This window comes from Diadema antillarum, unplaced genomic scaffold (assembly GCF_040938485.1).
Source record: "Diadema antillarum isolate AM-2024a unplaced genomic scaffold, OU_Dant_1.0 seq00001903_RagTag, whole genome shotgun sequence".
Lineage (NCBI taxonomy): Eukaryota > Metazoa > Echinodermata > Echinoidea > Diadematoida > Diadematidae > Diadema > Diadema antillarum.
In genome coordinates this window covers 40013-65120 of record NW_027272569.1, presented here as the reverse complement: position 1 = coordinate 65120, position 25108 = coordinate 40013, and the positions used below count along the sequence as shown (strand labels likewise).

Sequence of the window (25108 nt, the reverse complement as noted above, 5' to 3'; positions counted from 1 at the left end):
AATATTCTCGTATCTTTGTCAATAAAATTTACTAATTTGGCATTTTGTTGGCATGAAGTATGATTTCTAAGCCTCATTTTGGAATTCGCTATTTCCAGTAACAATGAGAATACATAAATAGGAGAAAGAAAGAAAAAAAGTGTCTCATCCATTTTCCTTAAACCAATGTTGATTATTGTTTCCAACTACTCCGATTATTATTGCTTAATTATACTGAATTCTTAAAGTCATATATGTGCTTAAAACCTATGAATTGGGAGTTGCACCTTCACTGCATTGTTAATCAGTGAACAAGTCAATAAGATTACTTTACTTTCATGCATGACTCTATTCGTGCTTAGTATTTAATTCGATGAACTAAATCATTGAACGTTGATCTATATAGTTTATACATAACGGGATGTGATTACAAAGTATGTTACCCAGTAAGGAGAAGTTTGTTGAAGATTGACAATGATGTCTTTTTATTTCTCGTCTGGTTTCATAAGTGTGTTTTAAATAGTCCAAAATGTCTCGTATAGGTTCGGCTGTTGTGTGTGTGTGTGTGTGTGTGTGTGTGCATGTATGTGTGTGTGTGTGTGTGTGTGTGTTTGTTTGTGTGTTTGTGTGTGTGTGTTAACAATATCTTGACAACTTTACTGAACATTGCGTTCCTAGAATAAGTAAATAAAAAAAGAAATATCGTGCAAGACACTCCCATCATAAAGGCAACATTTGACAGTGATGTCAGCTTCGATACCACTCAAGAATATAAATTACGTCTTGACTCACAATGAATTTTCTGAGGGTCCCATATCGTACAAGCTTTGCTTCTTAATGGGACCCTCCACTTCCATCCTCATCCTTAGTTGACTTGTATTATACGCTTTATGTATTTAACAAAGATGTAATCACATCTACTTTTCATTTTCATAATTTTCTTATGTACCTTTTCAAGTTTTGTTCTGTATCACAAATATCCCGTGTATATGCAATGTACATAAATTTCTTTGTTCATTTTGATGGAGGTGAAAATAAAGTTGAAAGTTGAAAGTTGAAAGTTGAATGACGAATTGTGAACTGTTCCTCTCTAAACTGGTTTAAGTTCGTCCATGGTGCATCCCTTACCTTTGATCTTCCAAAGTCAACGGATCATTTGTTTCCGTCTAAGAAAATATTGATAGAGAGTAGACGGAAAAACAACACATATTCATTGAAAGAAGTAAGTTTTTCTCTCCTCCACAGGTACACACACTCACCCTCTCCCACTGTTTCTTAATTATAAACACAGACACAAACAGACAGACACACACACACACGGCTTATTTTCCAAATGTCATTCTGAAGACATCTTGATTTGCAATGTAAAGTTATTTTACATATCCCTTTACAATAACCAATAATCTGTCACTCTGAAATAATATTTCTCTTTTACTAAGGTGTTATAAGTAGTCATCAAAGCTTGCCTTTAACGTTTTGGAAATGCAAAGAGTGAGAGTGTGTTTGGGTGTTCGGTGATGATGGTAAAATGCGACTGTTTATCCAAAAAAAAAAACCATACATACAATAAGATATCAAATTTTAATCGCTTATTTCCTTTTAGACATTAGAGAAAGACATGTCTGTATGTATGTGTGTGTGTGAGAGTGTGTGTTTGTGTGAGTATTTGGATCTTTTTTTTTACGTTTCACCTTTGCGTTTAATCCCTTCCAGTGACCAGCATTGAAACCTAGGAAAGCATTACAAAAGTAATAACGACTCAGAACTATGCAAAGAATATATATGCAGATATACATGCTCTGTGTATAAGTAATTAGATGACATAACCTTTCTCTAAGTCACATAACACACACTTTATTCCAGTTACATTATAAGTGCTACGTTACAATGGTTCTCAGCTTCTTCAATTCATTTTGATTCAAAAGAAAAAGAAATAAAAAATGACTACCATCAATACTGTCATTTTTCTTCTTCAAGGCTTACGTCTATGTTACGGTTTAATGTAAAAAGAAAGAAAGAAAGAAAGAAAAAGATAAAAACAAGGGGGAATACACACACAAAAAAGTGAGCTCGCTAGTTTTGCAGCACTTGGAAGTGACTTCACCTATCCATCGTGCGCCAAGTCGTATTCTTTTAGTCAGATTCACGAATGCCCTCTAGCGGTGACCTTGTGCTATGGTGCGGAGTGACGCTTTTACACCTCTCTGAGTGGGACGGCGGCTTCATCGTCCTTCATCAAATTCCTCTCAACAATGATTGCTGACGTCACCAAATATGACCCAGCTAATCAGGAGAGCGAGAACGGGTACCATGTAAAATTCCTCTTGCAGACCTCCTATATAAAATGAAAAAGTCACACACCTTACCTCCAAACACATCGTTTTGTTTGTTTGTTGTTGATGCTGTTGTCGTTTATGATGATGATGATGATGTTGTTGTTGTTGTTGTTGTTGTTGTTGTTGATGTTGTTGTTGTTGTGTTTTTATCCTTCTCTCTCTCTCTCTCTCTCTCTCTCTCTGAGCTTCATATTCCAGAGTCCAGTATTCTGGTATCTTCAGATAACAGTCCTTGAGTCTCTCCTCAATCGCCTTCCTTGACTCGACAACGGAAATACATGAAGAAAGTCATCATTTTCTAATTTTCTTTCATTGACATCACACTTTACTGTGTTACATGTCCCTTATCTTTATATCCACATGGCCTTTTAATTTGGACTAAACTTTTTGACTTTGATCTTTTCTAACATAAAACATAATTCAAGTTACTGTGCTCTAGTGAACTGGCCGAATTCAAACAATGATCGGTCAAATAAATAGACATTGTTGTGTGTTATGTCAATAAACTCTTCATAATAAAACGTATAAGAAAAAAGAGGAATATCAGAGAAAGTATATATGTGACCGTGCACCACAAAACGAACAGATAGTCGCACTTTCTGTTCGTTTTGTGGTGCACGGTCACATATAGTAACTTATTGGAAACTCAAGTTCTTTAGTTTAAACGTTTTGGAGACATACTGTAGACATGATGGCAATAGTAAAACATATGTGTGTGTTGGGGTTTTTTGCTTTGTTTTGTTGTTGTTGTTTTTTGTTTTGGTTTGTTTGTTTGTTTTGTTTTGTTGTTTTTTTTTTTGGGGGGGGGGTGAGAAGTTCGGACAAAATTCTAGGGAAGACATGCCTCAGTACGAAAATCCGTACTGCTTAGATCATCTCATAGGAGTTGAGAAATAAACATCCTTCAGAACCATCCTTCAGAATTTAATTAGCCTTGAAGTCCTTGCAAGATTGATTGGCAATATCATCTTTCTAAACTTTTGTTCTTAGAATTTGATGAATTTACATGTTGAGAAAATGCATCACTGAATACCTGTATTACAATCTTTCAGTGTTGACATAACTTTACACAGAAGAACTTAGATGTGCCAAGATTTGACGTTTGTTTTGAGGTGTTTGTGTATTTTATTATTATTATTATTATTATTATTATTATTATTATTATTATTATTATTATTATTGTTATTGTTATTATTATTATCATTATTATTATCATTATTCTAGTATAAATGGGTGAGAACATGATGGATAAAGAAATAACGGTTATGCTAATAATAGCTCTGAGATGCACAATGACGCAAACGACAACCATGACGATAGTGATGTCACAATAGATATTGATTAGATGTTTATTGATCTGCTGCCTGTGTGGTCTATAAAGCTCTACAACGCTAAAACATTATCACAATTGCTCTTTCCTTCTACCCCGTTAGCTTAATGAATAATCTTATTGTACATCTTTCAGTCTTTTGATGAAGATATGCCGTGTCCGCACTGTTTTGTTTTGAACCTCAATCTAGGGAGTTTTCTGATTTTTAAGCCTTATCCTTGTAAAAAGTAAATACGTATATAAAAGTCAGAGTTAATCACGATACAATGTGTAAAAGCAATTTTAGATACAAAATAATAGTAATATGTACGAATAAACTATATCTGAAGGGAAGAGTGTTATATTAATAGATTAATGTCACATGAAAATGGAGTCAACATGGAAAGGTGAATTGAATATTCGTGACAAATGGTGCTCAACATTGATTACGATGACCAAAATGAGGAGCGAATGAGTCTTCTAACGAAGAAGAAATGCAAAGGCAAAGAACCAAGAGGAAATATTGGAATAAGGCATAACTGCTTACAATATCATGGAAACGGTTGGAAGGCAGGAGAAAACTTTATACCTCCATTAACTTGAATAAATTAATACTGCTCGAGTACATAATTATTGTTATTAGACGCAATTATCCTTCGTACCGTTTGCTCTCTTTTTTAAAGATGGTATACATTTGACCAGTTCTATTGAACAGTGGATGCACAGGAACATTGAACAGTAATATAATTATAATACGTACGCCATTTTTTCCCAAGGAATAACATTTACTGCTTAAAGACTGGGCTCCAATTTCCTTAATGTATTTAGTTGAAAGCAGCAACCCAGTATTTGGTCGGAAGAAGTAGCATGCAAGGGTTTGATCAGACTTAGGGCTAAAACAATACATCAGCATTTCTGTAAGAATCAGTTTGCTTTCTGTTTCACAAACATTGAATGTGTTGGCAATACAGGAGTTTGAAGGAATCAACTCCTTCGTTTAAAAACAAAACAGCTTGCCTCCAGTGGATTGTAAACCAAATACAGCGAGCAAATACGCAGCCTGACAGTCTGTCCTCGTTTGCTCTTCTTTACAATGTGATGTAGTCTCCACAAGGACCTCTTTAGATATGAAATGTGGTGAAAATGTATCATGTTCGATGTTCAAACTCTACTACGTTCAATTAAGGCAACTGGTTCTAAGTCGTTTGGTTACATGTACAATGTTTTAGAGTTGTCAGAGTGTTTTAAAGTCTCTGGTGCCTTTAGTCACCTGTCTTTCGACATTTCTTCAGGTTGATCATGATGAACAAACCGGTGGTAGACTTAAATAAGACCCCCCTACCCCCACCCCGCACCCCCCCCCCCCCAAAAAAAAAAAAAAATCCTTCTTATTTTTGTTTTACCCCAACATCGTAAAAATCATGTCATTTATACTTCGTATGCAACTATATACAAATATGCAGACACGAATACTCATGAACACATCTACTGATATCATGTGTCATGTGTGACTGTTTTAGTGTATGTGAAAGACGATCCCTGTATCTAAGAAAACATCTAACGTGCCTGGCTCTGTGTCTGAAATCATGTCCATTGGGCGGGGGAAGTACAGTGAGATTATTCACACTAAAGAATAAAATTTGAGGATGACAAAAGTCAACAAAAACCGGTAATACGAAGAGCAGTGAAAACAAGAGCAGTGAAACAAGAGATGGTACAGCAATAAAGCGTCACATTGACAGACAGGGAGAGCTAGTGTAGGATTTTAATTAATGCAAGATCTAGTCTTGACAGGTATTGCTTTATTTCCCAGTATGAGATACCTTTGCCATTTTAACAATCGAGGCACTAAAATCCCTGCAATTGTATACTACTCAAATTTTGAAGGTGTTTGTTTATGAATCTTTCTTCATACTTTTTTTTTCATCTTCAACAGCTATATAAATGATACGGATGTTGTTCGTAGATACTTTACAGAAAACCTTGTAATACAATTGAATGTTGGACACGTCTATCGAGTACGTCTAACAATTCGCGGCATAATCGATTACATTCAAATCATATAGAAGCCAATGATATGTTCTCTTTATTTTCTTTTACAGATCAAATACATTTCGAGGGTTCTCTTGAATGTGCTTCATGAGGGAGATGTGAACATTTTCTTCTAAAAATTCTTTAAAACCTGTGTCAAATGCAAGGAATGGTATATACAGAAGTAAATGCATGTTTTCTTTCAAAATCTTTCATTCCCAGGTACTTACATCAGTGTAAATATTCGGTTTGTGTTACACTTTTTCCAAACCTAAATACCATTCAGTAGCTTTCAATTCAAATCAATTTAATTCAAACTTTATTTCATTTTTTCGAAAAGAATACAAACATTTCGCTTTCTTTGGTAACAGAGAATAAGGTTGCATAAACAAAACAAAGTAAATTGAGAAAAATATAACTGTGGAACCTTGGAGTTACAAATACGTTGTCATGAAAATTGACTGAAGTGATATAAACGATATAACAATACGCAAAACATGGAAAAAAGGAGGGACCCACTAAAAAGACAAGGCTTGTAGAATGTGGGCCCCTCATGTGCAGAATGCCAAATAGAACCAAAAAAAAAAAGAAACTGATGCAAAAAGAGGAGGAAAAAGGCTGGGAAAAAAGTCGGAAAAAAAGTCTGGAAGACAACTAAGAAGACAGAGTTACAGACAAATACACATACACACGCGAATAAACATTAAACGAGACTGGAACGACAAACTCTAATAAATGAAGACAAAAAGACAAGACCGAATGAGACAAGACTAAACATAACAGGAAGAAAATACAACGGACAGAAGGGCATAACAGATCCAGCGATCCTCGACAGAATTATATTTAAAAAAATACTGGTAGGTGTGAAAAGGATACAGAATTATAGAGAAATAGAGAGAAATAGATGCAGAAGTAATACAATCAAATCTACTCTTTAAGTGTCTCAGGACAACAAGGGCGAAAAAAAAACATGACAGTATGGTATTTGTAATCCAAGTTCTTCGAAAAGGAATTGCAGTAAGCCAACAGGCTAATTCATTTCTGTGGGATTATACAATTGCAATTAATAGGACTTTAATCTCATTTTAAATGAATACATAAAGGGGGCATGTTTGTATCATTATTCAGAAAAATCCAATAAATTTGACCAGTATAAATAAGTGTGTTCTTAGCAAAAATCGTTCGTAAAAGAGGTAAATGAAATTCATTGGAACGTCGAGTGCGATACTCATGGAATGATTGATTTCTTAGAAACATAGAATCGAAATCGGACGGTCGTGACTTGTTGCTGTACATATGCATTAATTGCCCCAAATTAAATAAAAGCAAATCTTTCATTTTCGCAGCCTACATTAGAGGCAAATAACACATTTTAGTGGGATGGTATGGAAGGATAACAGATGACACGGAGAGCTTTCTTTTGTGGAAGGAACACTCTATCCAGTAGGTTCTGGCGAGTGTTGCCCCAAACTGAAACACCATAATTTAAGATAAGGCAATATCAATTGACGAGTATAACATAAGTAATGATTTTTTAGGGATATACAATTTCATTCTATTTGCAACGCCTATACTACGCCAGATTGTGTTGCAAATACAATCAGTATGTAACTTCCAGGAAAGTTTGTCATCAACAATAATTCCAAGGAATTTAAAATGTTAAACTCTTTCTGAATAAAAATCATCTAAAACTATAGCTGTATTCAATGTGTCAACATGAACAGAAATGTTTTGTACTTAAAACGCCACAATTGCAAAATCGCTTAATTTTTTTTTTCTGTCTCCCTAAACTACATACAACAAGATATATTATCTTAAATACAAGGACATTTGTCGAATTTGCCAAAAGCAATGATTTATCAATATAGTTAAAGTTCACCATAGACTCAATAATGCCTGAAAGTATTGTCGACGTATAATTAAAGTGTGATACAGACAAGGATTTGAAATCTAGGTCTGAAAGCCTTCACTATACTGTGTATGATGAAAATATAATAACATGAAAACTCATCTAAAGTAAAACATAAGAACCAGGCGCAAAAAAAAAAAAAAAAAATGGCGTCAGTTTAGGAAGCAGGATTCTGAATGACTCATCACTTTACGCGGATGAATCTTTGGGATTTCATCATGTGAGATGCCTCTTTCATGTGCACGCACCTTCAAGTGACTCAATAAAAACCAGACATTTTGATTGCATGGTACCCACTTACATACGATACGAGGTTCATAGTTAACGAGGGAGAGCAGTTTATGTCTGGAGATTGGTGAATCTTACAACTTGTCATCGTTTCAACTTCTATCCATTTTTCAGAGAGATTTTCGATAGTATGTGTGAGGAAATATATAAACTAATGTAGACTTTATTTTTCTCTAATTTATTGATATGCACATATAACATAAAACAACTCCACGAAAAACCACGGAAATCGGGCATAACGACTACTTAAGTGTTCGATGGGTCTTTATCGCTTCTCTTAGAATAATTCATGGTGTCATTTATTGCTTAACTGATTGATTGATGAATCAATTTTGTCTTCTTTCTATCCACCAGGATTCTCATATCATACAGGAATCTACTCAAAATGATTGACATCCAAATGTTGGCGCAGGTCGGGCTTCTTCTCATTAATATTCACCTCGGTGGTAAGGACCAGAAGCATTGTTTAAAACACGATTTATTTCTTCTCTTTTCATTATTGAACACTTTTTGTCGTTTTGGTGGGTTTTTTAGTGCACAACCACACTGCCTTTATTATAAACGTTTTGTTCTTAAGTGATAATTGTATAACGTTAAACAGAAATTTACGAGCGGATTTAAAGATATTCACGCTCATACATCTTGATGCTTCATTGGGTATGAACAATCACATGTAAATCATATTCTGTCAACTTTTTTCTTGATTCAATCTAGATGTCTTTATATAATACAAAGAAATACTTGATATCAATGATGCTATTCATTGTTTGCCTTTAAAAAAGTTATTCTCAATAATGGATGCATGTCGGCAGGCATTGAGGACATTTTTCTCATTTTGTCATTTTTGATTTTTTTACCTATCAACCGATCTCCCTACATTTCTGTTGCAGCTGGAATAACGTTGAACCTTGAGGTACCGTCGCCTCTACGGGCAGGCCGTGAAGACACCGCGGTGTGTACAGGAAATGACGTCCCCGGCTGGGGAGCGCCGACGTGGCACTTGAATAGCGTGCAAATCACAGAAGGGTTCACCACAGCTAGCAGTGCCATAGTCCAAGATATAGTACAACCATCGCGTTATTAGATAGGATGATGATTTTACAGGAAGTGGTATTCCAATCTATCACTTTGAGGACTTTTAAGCAAACATGCAAACCAACCCAAGCGTACAATTTATATCTGTAAAACTGTAGGAGCAGGTTAAAAAACAAGACTTTTGTGGTGCAAATTTGGTGATATTTTCTGCTCCCCGCCATATCGAGATCATCGTGTCGGCATGGTGCCAAGGCAAAATAAAACTTGAATTTTTGCAAATATTTCTTTAATTGTGCCATTTCAGATCATGAAAATGAAATAGACATACATAAAGATATATACATATATACATGTAATGTACATACGTAATACGTAAACATATATTCATTGTACATATGTTATATATGTTTATTCATATATTTGTCATTCTACAGTTCATAAGCTCATAAATACACAAAAATAATAACGACGTGTCCTAACAAAGTTTCCCTACCATTAGTCACCATTAATTCATTCACAATGTAGATCACAAGAAAAAGTTAATAGCAATGGCTACACAAATGGCTACTTGAAAAGTAGGGCATGTGCTTTTGTGTGTGTTTGGACATAACAGTGATTCGTGAGCATGTTGAGAAATACACTGAAAATCACATTAAAGTTTCATTTCTTTCAATTACTTACATCTATCTGCGAATCAATTTGTTCTGATTAATAGAAATTGAAATTTATGCAAAGGAAAATGACAGAACATAAAACAGAGACAGAAAACGCTTCAGAAATCAAACCTGGAAGCCCAGACGGAAGTAACCTTTCACCTAGTGAGACACCCTCGATGGATCTCCGCACATTAATTCCAAAAATAGCTCGTTTATTCCACTTAATATGATGTCTGAAGAAGAACAGATACTTCCTCTACCAGCACATAAATACCGAATCCGAAGATTAGACGGATTTTAAGAAATATTGGGTGTAAAATTCGTCTCTCGTGCATCCGAGCTCAGCTGAGTGAAAAGGAAGAAACTATACAGGCTCTCAATGGACAATCTAAGGACTAGTTATAGGAGAGACATGAACATAAGAACAAATATACCTGATAACCCCTACTACAACCAAATATAAGAGGATGAACTTTGAAATTCTACTTTGACCTCATAACTCTGATATGACTTCTACATTAGAAATCATTGATAAATTACACCGGAAAAATCACCTTCCCGTTCACACTCATAATGATAATGAGGTTATCCACTCTCAGTGTGGAACTCAATGCCCAGGTTGATCGGATATGAACTTTGGCCGACATGAAGAGAGCAAATCAAAACGGTCCTATTTGTAATCTTCACAAACATTGTGTTCGATTGGATTACAATAAATCTTGGCCTTAAAGAATCATTCTTCAAAACCTTGTTGCTTATTTTGCCATTCATAATTTCATAAACATGATAAATCTGCTTCTTTGAAGGCATGGTGGTGAATATTTCCCAGCGAGGCATTAGGCATATTATGAGGCTTTCATAACGGAACCTCTACGGTGTGTGTTTAGACTGATCGCAAAAATATTCAAAGAGACAGATACATGTCAATTAATTTATGCTAGGACTGCCTTGAATGTAGACTAGTTTAGGACATGGTACCTTAACTCGTTCTGCTGACCAAATGTTGAACCAAAATGATCGTCACTGTTGTTGGGAGACATTCATTTTCTGCCCATTTCTTATAAAGGTTACCATTAACCTTCTTGTACCAGCCGAGAGTCGTGTTCGTGAGGTTACAAAAAGTTATCAGTGCAGAGTCTGAAGTTCTGGAAATAATCAAGGAAAAGAAGGAATCGATGGTATACTTCCTGTGTAACATATCGGTAATCTATTACAGGCGTCATGAAAGTTTAAATTGTCGACAAGAGCAAAACAATAAAGAACTTGCCACACGGACGGCGAAATGGAAAAGCATTGGAGGTTGAAAGCGGAAGTGAACTTTCACCTACAATAATGAGTAATCACAGAAACAGGCTTTGAACGCCCCTCAACGTTTGAATGTTCATCTTTTATAGAAGGTGTATAGTGGTTGAACACTTGATTCTCTTACCTGCCTTGAAATTAGTCCATCAGGTATGTAGTTTGGGGTTTATGAGTAACTTTGTTATCTTCTTCCATAGCACATGCTAGGAGAGTGATGCGTGACATGATATAACGTCCTCTCTACGACTACGTGTAGATGGGCCGCATTAGAATTAACCATGCTAAATTATACATTTGTGATATCTTCCTTCTTTAAAATTTTCCCTGAATATATAACTGATAATTTCAGATTGTTAAAACACTGAAAGTTCATAAGACAATTGTTATGAATGTATTGTCAATTCAGGTGTATATCCTGCCACTTCAAGCTATAGGGCGTGTTTTATTTCTGACCTTTTGTGTCACGTTAGCACTGCTGACTTAGTAAAAGAAAAAGTCTACCAGTTGTATTGGTGAAAATCATTTCGGAGATGGGAGTTTGGACAAGTTTCGTGAACACTAGCTTAATTTCCCGGGCAGTTTTGGATTTGTGACCGACGGAAATGACAGCCTATTCGACCACCAAGTTTATTGTAATAATATGACTTTACCTCAACTGTATCTGCTACTATTTTAGTGGAACAGTGGGAAGGATTACTCTCGCCTCTTCATTCATCCATTCTTTCTAAGAAATCGCCACTTTAACTCGATAAGAAGATGACGCATCGTGGTTTAGATGAGCATCAACTACTAACTAACAGAATCAGACCAAGTTCAACAGTACAGCGGCCACACTAATCTGCCTTGGTGGAACAAGTACGTGCGACGGTTATGCGGGTGAGTACATGCAGCTTGATTTCTTGATAATGTTCCAAAACACACATCAAGCATTTAGGCTGAAGCGAAACGTGCATTAATGTGCGTGCATCGACGTCCATGTTAGACAAGATTTAAGCATTTATCTTGCTTCAATGCATGAACTATTCACCAATGGGAAACCTGGAATTGGCAAGAGAGATAAAGGGTAATATTTTTTTTATTTTTTTTTTAGTTTGTGTTTAAAATCTGGCATTATTTGGCGCATTGAAAGAAAACATCTCCTTATTTCCATAAACATTACCTTCTATGGAACAGAAGATGTTTTTTCTTCCAAAACCTCGAAGAAAAAGTTTCAAACGAACTTCTTCCTATTGAGGAAAAAAATCACACAGTAGCCTTCCAACACCTATTTGTATACTTCAATTTCAATTTCAATTTCAATTTATTTTCGTATTTCTCGATGGAAAATACATGGCATATAACAAATACTGCCATGCATCTCGTCTTATTTAAACAATCATTATAATTGGCCAAATGTTGTGAATTTGAATGTTACCATTCTTTGTGCAGTAATCGAACCACCTTAGTTGAGAAACCGTTCCATTTCATTCACCAATATCGTAAGACCTTGAAGGGATGGCACAGTATTGGTGGAGATGAGAATTGGGCTTTTAACTTTTTGCGAGATACTAAGAAATCACTTATGAAATAGTACAGTGCATATCATTTTAAGTGGAATTCAAATTTTGTTTGATGAAAATTCGGTTTGGAATGACTGTTACATAAAAAAACAAAGTAAAACAAAGCGATCATAATAAAAGGTGGGTCCCACATTTTATTAGAATCACTCTGTTTTGGATATCTCAGCCATTTCAAAACCAATTTTCATCAAATAAACGTTGAATTCCTCATGGAATTACATGCTCTTTCATATTTCTCATTTTCTCATTATCTCGCCAAAATGTTAGAAACCTAAAGTTAGGTCTCAACCAAAACTATACGATCCCTTTAAATGTTAGAACAATATATTTTTTCCGTTCTTTTCTCCCATATTCTTTACCTGGTCCCGATGCACGACCAACATCTTTATAGTAATAATGCAGCTGAATCGGGGTTATCCGGCCGTCTTATCTGTCCATGCTTTCTGTACTCTCAGCAGTATATCGAATTATTTGCTCTGTCATTCTTGCCGAGAAATAACTGGAAGAGCTAACCGGTGATTTCATCCTATATTTTTTGGAACAATTCTATGCACAAAATTTCTCTCTTTTCACACACACACACACACACACACAAACACCTGAACGCCCATAAACTCAGCAAAAAAAAGAAGAAGAAGAAGTAAACACTTTTTCAAGTTTATATCTCTCATTGAATATTTGGCTGAAAGTTAATGTAATATATAACATATTGAAAATAATTTAATTGGCTATCAACCTGGCAGGTCAATGAGAAGGGAAACTTCACGCATGAGCGAACACCTTTGTTTTTTCCCTCAAAGGCACAAAAGTAAAAAATAATTGCAAGAATGAACAAGTTGTCATTCATACGGAAGTGCTCTTCCATATAACAATAAGAACAAAGACAAATTCAACACAAGAAGATGCATGAGTTAAGTTGCAAAAAATAAACCTTTGATCTCAATAATATCTGTGAAGACTAGAATATCAATAGAGGCCAAAAATAAGGGGGAAAATGAAGAACCTGGGGTCAAATCCAAATTCAAATGAAATAAGAGAAGCAATATTAAAACAAAAAATGAGAAATTTCAATTTGTTTTCAAATGAGGAAATTGTAAATAATACTTGGTTATTAAATTTATCTTATGAATCCTTAGGTTACTATATAATAAAGTGAAATAAACAAATTTTGTATATCCAGTCATCTTTATGCCATTACTCCCTATGTCGTTTGAAGTTTAAGCTAACAGAATTTTTTCCCCTTAAATTTCCCACTTTGCTTTTGTTTGAGGTTATAAAGAGATAAAGAGAACAAAACACTTACTATTGCTATTTCACTCGTGTCTCTCATTGTGTTAAACTGCTTTGTGTGTGTGTGTGTGTCATTGTTATCTTGAAGGGTATTGCCAAATGAAAGACAACTTGTCAAATAATGCAATTTTCACTTTTGTGCCTTGGAGAGCAAAATGAATGTGTTCACTCATGCGTAAAGTTTCCCTTTGTATTAACCTACTAACTTGATAGGCAATTAAACTACCTTTAATATGGTATGAAATACATTTGATTTTTCAAAATCTTCTATAAAAATATTAACTCGGAAAAAAAGTGTTTACTTTCTTTTCTGTTCTGTTCTTTTCTTTTCTTCTTTTTTTGCTGAGTGTATTTATCATCATGTATGACTATACATGGATCAGGTTGGTTATTCAGTCTTACAATGCAGAACTTGTTTGAAGTAGAATTAATGCTGATATGTGTAACATAAAGCATTGCATTAAAGAGTTTATACCGTATGTTTCTGTAATCTTTTCTTTATTTTTCATTTTATGTAATCCATCCTTTTACCTTTATATTGTTTGTAGTGAGACTGGTAGGTGGATCAAACGAAAGGGAGGGCCGAGTTGAAATATTTTGTGACGGGAAGTGGGGCACGGTGTGTGACGCTTGCTGGGATATCAACGACGCGCACGTGGTGTGCAGAGAGCTTGGCTACTCATCGGCCTCAGCTCATTATAGAGGAGCCCACTTTGGGGAGGGATTTGGACCAATCTTACTTCAAGACGTTGGTTGTGATGGAACGGAAAACTCCCTGCTTCAATGCACTCGAACATACTGGGGATGTGACACTTCTTGTGATCACAGTCTAGACGCCGGGTTGAGGTGTGAGGGAGACAGTAAGTTGGAATTATTAATTCACGAAATTTCAACCTGTTGTCGGTCATGATAACGTTATTGTGCATTATGCTATTATTTTAATTTCGTAACTAATGTGTCTGGATTCCTGTATATCAAAGATGGCGTTTCTCTTATTGTTTTGTATACGTGTGTGTGTGTGTGTGTGTGTGTGTGTGTGTGTGAATGTTTTTTTTTTTGCAGGCAGGGAAATTGAAAGGGCGCTTTAACCCCCCTGGTTTTATAGAGAATGTATTTCCGTATTAACATGTAAATACAACATGTAACATGGAACAGTGGTTGTGCTCTGCTCTGAGGAAAGACCCGTTATCCTCATTGCCTGTTCCTTCTAAAGGGACCTAAAAACCATCAGTTCTCTGGTTGATTTTCGAAGTAGTCATTACTTCTTCAGCCCCCACCCCCCCCCCCCCACCCCGCACACACACACATACATACACGCAAATCATATGAGTTGAATTGATTCAAAATATTCATTCTATAATCTGGTTGTTCCAAATTCCTTTTCGCCGATATTTCAGTCTTTTATTTTCATAACATTTCATGTCATGTCATTTTGTTTCATTTCCAACAAATATATAACGTACAATATAACATTTGCATGTACATGTACATATGAAATCAATGCAGTTCATTTCTTTCTTTTATAATAGAGGAAACATAGATTAAGAGAGTGCAATCATAACAGGCAAACTAACTGTATTGCATCAATGCAATTTTTCAAATTTTCAATTTTTCAAGTTATTCATTCGTCAATGGAAAGGCGTCATCGAATGTGTTTCTAAATAAAAATCGACTCTTGATGCGATTTAATTTCATCCCAATCCATACGCACGTGGGACAGGGATAATGATAGATTAGAAATTAATAATGACATTAATCCGTTTTCAAAAGTAATTCAAGTTTTGATTTACAAGTGAGTGTGCTGGCAGCCTTTGACAACGCGGTTTTAATGGACACAAGTGGCATTTGAAGTGAATTATCGGTGTATCGAACCTTTAATGTTATTTTGGTATCTTGGTCAATTTCTCTGTTTTAAGGAACCGGCATTTAGTTTGCTATAACTGAACTTTTTTCCGCATTTTGCCGTCACGTCAATTTTTGAGTGAGTATTCGACAAAACGAACCTTTAATGTTATCTGGCTTCTTTTTCCATGCTAAGGAACCGGCAGTGTAGATGCGTACAACGTTCGTAGCGACTTGACATTAATTCCCACGGAAGCGGACCATGGGGGCGTCCTACAGTGCAACCTTCAGAGTAGTGAACAGTCCGAAACGTTAGAAGTCCATTGTAAGTAGGTCTTGTTGAAGCAGCTAGATATAGTGAATATGGTTTGTCAATGATGTTGCTGTTGATGCTAGACGCTCTCATGTTGTACCGTTCGCTCATTTGTCTCTTTCGGGTTACTTATCTATTAATTTATTTATTTATTCATTCACTCATTCACTCACTCATTCATCCACTAATTACTTCATTCATTCATTCATTTATAATCACCCTATCAGGGTGTTTGTGATACACGTACATATTTATGTTATTTATGCAGATTTTGGCTTTATTAGAAGGTTACAATGGAATAAGTGTCTGCTGTTGGTAATTCACATGATATGAAGTTGTAAAATCCTGTCGACAAAAAAAAAAAAAAAAAAAAAACGTACCTCCTCCATAATATCTCGGGGTTGAGGAAACTCACAAAATTATTTCACTAACAGTTACGCAGTTCAGGTCATATTCTGACATGCCTTTTTTTTTAATTTTTCCTCATAATATTGGCAAAGCTACATGTAGCTCTCTCAATCAAGCACAGTCACATTACACCAGGTCTGAAATCACTCTACAAATGGCTTGTGTAAAATACTTGGAACTACATACTCTTTCATATTTGATAAGAAGTTTCTCATTATCTCCCCCCCCCCAAAAAAAAAAAAAAAAAAAAATATATATATATATATATATATATATATATATAAATATATATATATATATATATATGTATATATACATATTATATAAACGTGAAGTTTGGTCTCAACCAAAACTCTACGATCTCTTTAATTCCTCTCGTGAGAAAAAAAAATAATCGTGTTTTTTTCTCTCTTTATTCTGTTATACTGCTGCGTATTGACTAACCTAGAAATGACACTTTCATATCCCCTGGTGATTTTTTTTTAATACGTTAATGATAATCAGGCATTGAATGCCTCGACAATGTATCTTTTTAACATGTTGAAAGAATAAAGAATCCAAAGGTAAGCATGCACGCATCGCAGATTAGCCGATATTTACACAAAATATGTTTCAACACCAACACTAGCAATATTATCAGCAAAGAAGGGCTAAGTTAATAGAGTGAATGGCATTAATAACCAGTGACATAATATGGACATTACGCAATGGATAATTCATTTGTCATTAGATCTAAAGAAAGATAAAGTTGGGAAATAATTACTTCAAGTTTGTAATTCATCAAGCATCCAGACTGAAACTTTCTGAAAACGTATGTTTGTTTGTTCTTATTTTTCCATACCACAAGCATATTAAGAAAAACGTTAATGTGCGGCAATCGGCTAATGACTTTAAGTGAATGAAAAGTGGTATTTCAGAGATTAGGAGCAATACATCATTCCCGAGCACTATACCTATCTATAGATGATTCATAAATTAAAAAAAAAAAATAAGACTTTAAAGTTTTAAATTTTCAATACCTTAGACTTCAGGCAGATGGAACATAATTTCAACTGGTAATTTCCTTACACATATTAAGTCTTCACCCTTTAAAGAAAGATTACTTAGTTTAATGTTTTCAGAACTTAATGTCTTGGATTTTGAACTAATTTTTGGCAAGCGATATATACATACATGCATCATACAGTGTCGTAATCATGCGTTGCATTGCATAAAAAAATAAAATCGTCTTTAAAGATGACATATTATATAGCATTATTTTCATAACCTAAGAGTAGACAATGTTAATTTTAAAAAAAATGCACAAAATGTAAACTATGTAAAAAAAAAATAACTTAAGCTAAGGCATCTCTTTCTCACTCTTCGTTGTGTGATTGTGCGCGGACGCAGGATCTAGAATGTCCTAGAATCTGCTCACATGAAATAATCTCCACAATTCTATTGCAAAACTTGACATACTCATATGAAGAGTGTGTTTGCAAAAACCGATAAGTCCATTTTAGCCAAGTGGAGATATTTGCGATTAAAGGTCAAGAAAAAAAAAGAGAATAATAAGAAAATTTTTGCTTCTTTTGACCATAACTTCAAAAATGTTTCTTTATATGTAGTGACCAATATATCATTTTAAAGGTCTTATTTTGTACATTATGACAGGAACCGAACTTGAAAATCTTCAAAAATGGACTTATCGGTTTTTGCAAACAAGCTCTTAATATTATGCTCATTTACCGATAGATATGCCAGGTTGTGTAACGCTTGTGATACAAAGTCACATGGATACATGATGATGAAGATAATACACGCTGAGATATAGTTTACACAGCAGTGAAGTACTAACTTGCTACCTACGTTTACCACTTGTCATGTGACAGACGCCCCCGCGGACAATATCATCGTGATTCAGATCAGCTATGTCCAGAATGAAGAGGAAACAAATGACCTTAAGATCACGTGTCATGTCAACCCATGTGACCAGCCAGTTCCACCAATCGAGGCATACGAGATTGCAATCGATGACGTCATTCAGCCCTCTTTAAACTCTCCTACCGTGACCCTTGACCCTCTCCCCAGTGGATGCGTGGAGATCTCCTGCACCGGAATTAACGAGATTGGTAACACGACCACTGCACAGACTTACTGTACAAAAAGCTGTGGTAAGAGAATATTTCAATATTAAATCCTATAATAATATAATTCTTCTTATCATTATTATCAATTTTTGTTTACCAGACCCACCTGGGATGATGTAATAACTTTACAGGTTTGCCACATGCACATGCTTTGGTTTGGAGACACTTCTATTTTGATGTCGGGTAATCCCCACTATACAGAATTTTGGAACTTTAGTCAGTGTCACTGTTTTATTGTTATGGCGAATGTTGACACTCTTACAGGGATTTCTAATAATACCAACATTGTCTGTGATAATTGTATTTTAAATACGAGTGGGAAATGGAAAATTATTATTCTATTATTGTCACTGACACGTCTTTTATTTCCATTAGAAACCGGTGGCGAGCCTCCAGCAGCTGATATCTTGTCGATCAAGACTTCGGAGTTCCTCGACAAAGATCGTCAGATGAATCTACTAATCCTGTGCAGAGCGAACCTGAGCGACCAGCCGTTTCCGTACCTCCATTTGTATTCAATTGGAGTTGATGGGATCATCCTGTCCAAGGCGAGCTGGACCTCGGCCGTCCTGAGACCACGCCCAAACAGGTGTATTAATGTCACGTGTTCCGCAACTAATGGCGTCGGAATTACTTCCGCTTTGACGAGGCACTGTCCGAGGGGTGAGCAATATGAAATCTAGAAATGTCAACTCTTTCTCTCCCATTATCTCCCAGGCATAAAGCAGTCGAAAGTTTCCGTCTTTCAAAATTCTTTGCAGGACATGTTCTCGTAGAATTTTGAGAACCATTTGCAATGGCCTGGAGTATTTTGGAGCGTTATCGATGGTGGGTTAAAGGTGGGAATATCTGTGATTTACTGGGTTTGATCCCTGCCAGGTAATATGTACTTTCCCCCTTTTATAAAGGTTAATCTGAAAAACAGCCAAACAATCATTATTGAAGGCGGGTTCCTTCTTAAATACAACGGAATCCTTTAAACTATTTTCTTATTCTCCTTTAGCGTTTTTTCCGAAGTAAGAAACGCTTGACGCATACATTACAATGAATCCAACCCTAAGGAGGCTTTACATGGACATAAATGTGACAGTGCACCTCAAAACGAACATAAAGTCGCACACACTGATTTTGCGTGAGGACTGAAAATAAGTGAAATGGGTCAACCTAGCCGATCTTGACTTTTTCATATTTTCTGAAAGAGTGGGTCTTCTTTTACATTATGCTAAAATTTGGTATCATAAAACGGGCAGGAAAGTGTGTTTTTTTTAGCAGTTTATCTCGAACATTTTTGGTAGAATACTGTGATCAGGTGTGTCTTTAGAATCCCTTTTTCCTTTCTGAAAAACCTTGTCCACACTCTTCACTTTCAACTCTAATAACTTTTGAAGGGATAGAGCTACTGCTTTGAAAGTTGGCATTAAGTATGGACAGAATGTGTTAATGAGGCATGCTTAATTTCAGTTTAATCTGATAATCCCTTCATTGTTGTTACTCTGGTGGTTTACTTCCTGTTTTTTGTCCCATTCATCGCACAGCCATCACGGTTTGGTAAAGATTAAGCGCTTGAATAGACACTGTACTTCAGAGCCTCTTTTCTCAGTTCACACTTTTCCTGAGTTTGTGCATTCTTTCCAATATTTAGATAGGTTAGGAGAGTCCATTTGATTTGAGTTATACATCATTTTAAAGCTTAAAGTCTGCTCTTTCAGAATATGGTCTTAACTTAAAATTCATGTCTGGCGACTTTTTGTTTGTTTTGAGGTGCAGGGTCACAAATACAGTACTCTCCGCGTAATCGGGTATCGCTTAAACGGGTACTCCGTTTAAATGGGTAGTAATTTCAAAATCAGTTCCAATGCACATTAAAATTACCTGATAATCGGGTTGCCTCTCCGCATAAATGGGTAAATAATTTTCTTCTTATCTAATTTTTACCCATATTCTATCGCAGATAAACACTTTAAGATATCATAAATGTCAAATTTCCTCGGCTAATCGCATTCTCTACTTAATTTGCAAACAAGACCGATCAGTTGGGGAGTGATTTAACATGAAAACAGACGTACCAGTACAGTGTACCGACTTGCCACACGTATAAACGAACATTACACATGTGGCATAGACAGACAGAAGTTGAACACACTTGCGCTCCTCCCTTGAAGTTTGCAACGAAAATCAGGCCATGCACCAGCTTCATAATTTTGCTATTCCCCATGCAGTCACTTCTCGAAAAGTAACCCGACGTTCTATGTGACTATAATTGCACGCAAAAAGATGTGTTCATTTCGGGAAACGCCTGCGTGTTATCGAGGAGTCTATAGTCAAATGACAAAGTTTTCTGAAGACGTATTTGTTCATAAAAGATTCTAAATCATTGCTCGTGACTGAGCAAGTGTTATATTGGAAGGTATATTTGCCGTGCAAGCACGCTTGCTAAGCATACAGTGTAGGTGTTTGGTGCAGTGTAAAATGCATTTACATACGCATTGTTTGTGTCAATAATTGTGAATGAGACGTGTTCTTCTGTTAATCGGGTACTCCGCTTAATCGGGTAAGAAACACTCTGCCCGAGCCTACCCGATTATGCGGAGAGTACTGTACTTACTTAGGGATGCAATAGATGTCTCCTTCATTTAGTAATTATGTTTTTTAAACTGTATTATGTGCCATCTAATTTCCTGCTTTAGCGCTGGCATTTTTTAGTAGGCATGTCCTACACACTGTGTCCATAAAGCCGGATCCATGTCTATGTTTAAAACAATAAAGGGCTCTTTGACAACTTGTGTGAAGAAAAAAAAAAATGTATCACATCCTCTGTATATCTTTTTCCATTCTTCAGACCCACCTGCGCCTAACATCATCTCTATCAAGGTAGAAGAAGACGAGGATAACTTGGGAACGAATCTCAATATCTCATGTCACGTGGATCCGATCGATCAACCCTTTCCACCGATCGATATGTTCGAAATCACCGCTGATGGATACAATCTCTCAACATCCAACGCGTCTTCAACGATCATGGAAGATCAACTCAACCGGTGTATCGATATATCGTGTACCGGTATCAATCAATTCGGGGAAACGGTTTCTACGCGGAACTTCTGCCCACTCAGAACAGGTAGGTTTCTTATAGCTTCTGATAAGATAAATGACAATAAAAGAATATTTCTTATTTGACTGACAGTTCATGTTAAATTTGTTGAAATGCTTTCATATTTTTCAGCTTATGTGGTTTCTGTATAATGTTCTGCCTAGGCAAGTTTAATAGGCATGTTATGGGTGAAGAGAAAATAATGAAAGGGAAAATAAAAGAGCCTGTTTGATTTCACATATCATTTCAAGAAAGATTGTTTTATGGTTATAATATTATGTACTTTTTGATTGATTGAACTTGTCGAGAAAAGGTTTTTTTCTGCTTTTGAATGAAGACAAATACATTGTACCTTGCACTCATAGGTCATGCGCCCCCAGCGAGTAACATCCTCTCTATCGAGACCCAGGAGATAAATGGGGAAGGAAGCCAGGTCATTCTCGTTATTATGTGTCTCGTCAGTCTTCAAGACCAGCCGTTCCCACACCTCCACACTTACAACATCGGAGTCGACAACACTACGATCTCCTCGTCCAGCATCGCCTCGGCTCTCTTCAGACCACACCCACATAACAGGTGCATCAACGTCACGTGCTCCGGGACAAACGGGATTGGTTGGACCTTCACCAGTCTTAAACATTGTTCAACATTTGACTCGGAGAATTGTAAGTATTAAAGTCAGATGCGCTGATGATAATAAGACATATTCAAAGAGATGATTACTAAAAACGAAAAAAAAAATTATTGAGAGACTCTGGGTTTATTATGTCAATGTGACTTTATTTTGTAAGATATGTAGATGAGTTATAGTCTTTACGGTCACTCGAATACTAGAGGGACTTTTTATGTTTTAGCATTTGTAATAAAAGTCAGGTCTTTAATAGTCAGTTTATTTTAAATCCAAATACATCTACGATTCAATCTACAGTACAACCTTGAGGTAACATTTTCAATTTTGGCCTATAAATATTGACCTTTCTAAGAATACATCTCAGAATTTATTGAGAATATGACATACATTTCAATGAAGATTAACAAGCACACTGTTTATGTTATCCTTTGGTGTTCTTCAAATCTGAAGAAAAAAAAGAAGCAAACTCTTCATGTAAAAGACATTATTGATAGGGGCATGATTTCGCAGTTCAGCTGCTTTTCGTTTACCGTTCCTAAATTTCAACTCGTAGCGATCGAAGAAGATTTATCTACCGGCAGAGTCGCAATTTTCTTAACTGTTTCCCAACTATAACAAATAATCAGAATGTTTATTGAGCTTTCCCTGAAAAGAAACACTCGAAGACGTTGAAACACATGCATTTATCTCCTGAAGGTGATAGGCCCAGTGTGCTTGACCAGACAAAAAAGTTTCATTTTACAGTTTTGAATCTGAATTTTCACTTTGTACGTCGTATTGATAAGTTTTCGTTTTCTCAAAATTATTTCTTCCTCCCTTTATGTCTAATTCTGTATTAAAGTTCCAATTGCTGGTCTTCGTAGAGGAATTCTTCAGCAGCCGTCGACCACGTATTCCCTGCTCGTTGCCGTGTTCTTCTTGTCGTTGTTGACTTGTGCGACAGTGATCATGAGGAGGAGAGAGGTCAATGTCTTTTGAGAATTAAACGCCTTCTACATACCTTCAACTCTTCTTTTGCTGAGTTACCTGAGTCCGATGAGAAAAAAACTTAACATTTGTCTTCAATCCACGTTTCAAAATGTTGCCAGGATAAGCCTGTTTTTGTTGCTGTTGTTGTTGTTTTTGTTGTTGTTGTTGATCATTTAAAAGAAAGTAGGATGAACGTTTTCATTTTATCCTTTCTAGTCTTTCTTCATGTTCTTTTATAAAACGTTACATTTGTTTGTTGTCTTTTATTCTGTTTAGTCAAAGAAAACATATTTTCTATAATATACCTAAGAGAAGTCTGGATTGCCGTATTGCAAGTGTAAATCGCATGTGATTAATGAGTATTGATCGATTTGACACTATGTGTCTGAGTTTGAAAGTTTAAGTTTGAAATCGTTACAATGTTGTATAATAAATATGGCACATGAAACTGCTCGTATCTTTATCAATTTACTAATTTGGAACTTTGTTAGCATAAAGTATCATTTCTAAGCTTTATTTTGAAATCAGTTATTTCCAGTAATACTAACAATACATACATAAATACGAAAAAGAAAGAAAATGTCTCAATCATTTTCCATAAAACGATGTTAATTATTCTTTCCAACTACTCCGAGAATAATCGTTTTATTATACTGAATTCAGTCACATATGTGCTTTAAACCTGTAATTTGGGAGTTGCACCTTCACTGCATTGTTAATCAGTGAACAAGTCAGTAAGATTATTTTACTTTCATGCATGACTCTATTCTTCCTTAGTATTTAAACCGATGATCTAAATCATTGAACGTGGATCTATATAGTTTATACATAACAGAATGTGATTACAAAATATGTTACTCAGTAAGGAAAAGTTTGCTGAAGATTGACAATGGTGCCTTTTTATCTCTCGTCTGGTTTCATAAGTGTGTTCCATATAGTCCAAAATGTCTCGTATAGGTTCGGTTGTGTGTGTGTGTGTGTGTGTGTGTGTGTGTGTGTGTGAGAGAGTGAGTGTTGGTGTTTATGTTAACAATATCATGACAACTTTACTAAACATTGCGTACCTAAAATAAGTAAATAAAAAAAGGGAATATAATGCAAGAGACTCCCTTCATAAAGGCAACATTTCAGTGTGATGTCAGCTTCGATACCACTCAACAATACGAATGACGTCATGACTCACAACGAATGACGAATTGTGAACTGTTCCTCTCTAAACAGGTTTAAGTTTGTCCATGGTGCATCCCTTATATACCTTTCCCAGGTACGGTTTTCACGACTCACCGAGCGTCATTTCACACACTCACTCACACACACAAACACACACATGTATATGTATATATATATATATATATATATATGTATATATATATATATATATATATATATATGTATATATATATATGTATGTATATATATATATATATATATATATATATAGAGAGAGAGAGAGAGAGAGAGAGAGAGAGAAGGAGACATTGTGTGTGTGTGTGTGTGCGTGCGTGTGTGTGTGTTGAAAGACTATTGAAATACTCATTTGAATGACTTGAATTCCTGTATTTGACTTTCCCATGGTAAGCCATTTTTGACTATTAAATCGCAAGTCGCGATTGAAAATAGTATTCAAGCACACAGCGTAGTTGGTACGGTTGTATCAGAAATCGGTAATGAGGTTTCAAAATATGAAAACTATCTGCGATTTAAAAATGCGAGACTATTTCCTTTAAAAAAAAGTGATTCTCCCATTGGTAACATGACACAAAAGCAAACGTCCATCATCCACATTTGTTTTCATTCTCTTTGTAGCTGATATCTACATGATCAATAAACTATGTTACATTTAAAAGTATTTTCGAAACATTTGTTCCATTAATTTTTTCCAGGCATCATATCAACTTAATATATTGGTAGATGAATAAGCCTATGCACTTTTTGAGTTTGATCATCCAAAGTCAACGGATGTAGACAGAAAGACATCACATATCAGTTGAAAGAACCCATATTTTCTCTCCTCCACAGGTACACAAACTC

At 35.6% G+C, this 25108-nt stretch overlaps 1 protein-coding gene and 1 long non-coding RNA gene across 2 annotated transcripts; both read left to right on the top strand.

The window, feature by feature from the left end:
- Positions 1-14354: 14354 nt before the first annotated feature.
- On the top strand, positions 14355-18345 carry LOC139713076 (uncharacterized). Its single transcript, XR_011709619.1, has 3 exons — positions 14355-14554; positions 15733-15861; positions 18129-18345. It is a non-coding gene; the product is annotated as an uncharacterized lncRNA (long non-coding RNA).
- A 42-nt stretch (positions 18346-18387) lies between these two features.
- Positions 18388-23086, top strand: LOC139713078 (uncharacterized). Its single transcript, XM_071624834.1, has 5 exons — positions 18388-18410; positions 18762-19049; positions 21226-21504; positions 21843-22142; positions 22950-23086. Exons 2-5 carry the CDS (start codon positions 18836-18838, stop codon positions 23084-23086), a joined length of 930 nt encoding a protein of 309 aa, XP_071480935.1. The 5' UTR covers positions 18388-18410; positions 18762-18835.
- Positions 23087-25108: the final 2022 nt, after the last annotated feature.

Coding starts and splice junctions, on each gene's coding strand:
- LOC139713078 (XM_071624834.1), top strand. CDS start 18,836: ATGAATCTACTAATCCTGTGCAGAGCGAACCTGAGCGACCAGCCGTTT. Junction 21,505..21,842: donor CTTCTGCCCACTCAGAACAG/GTAGGTTTCTTA, acceptor TTGCACTCATAG/GTCATGCGCCCCCAGCGAGT. Junction 22,143..22,949: donor AACATTTGACTCGGAGAATT/GTAAGTATTAAA, acceptor TCTGTATTAAAG/TTCCAATTGCTGGTCTTCGT.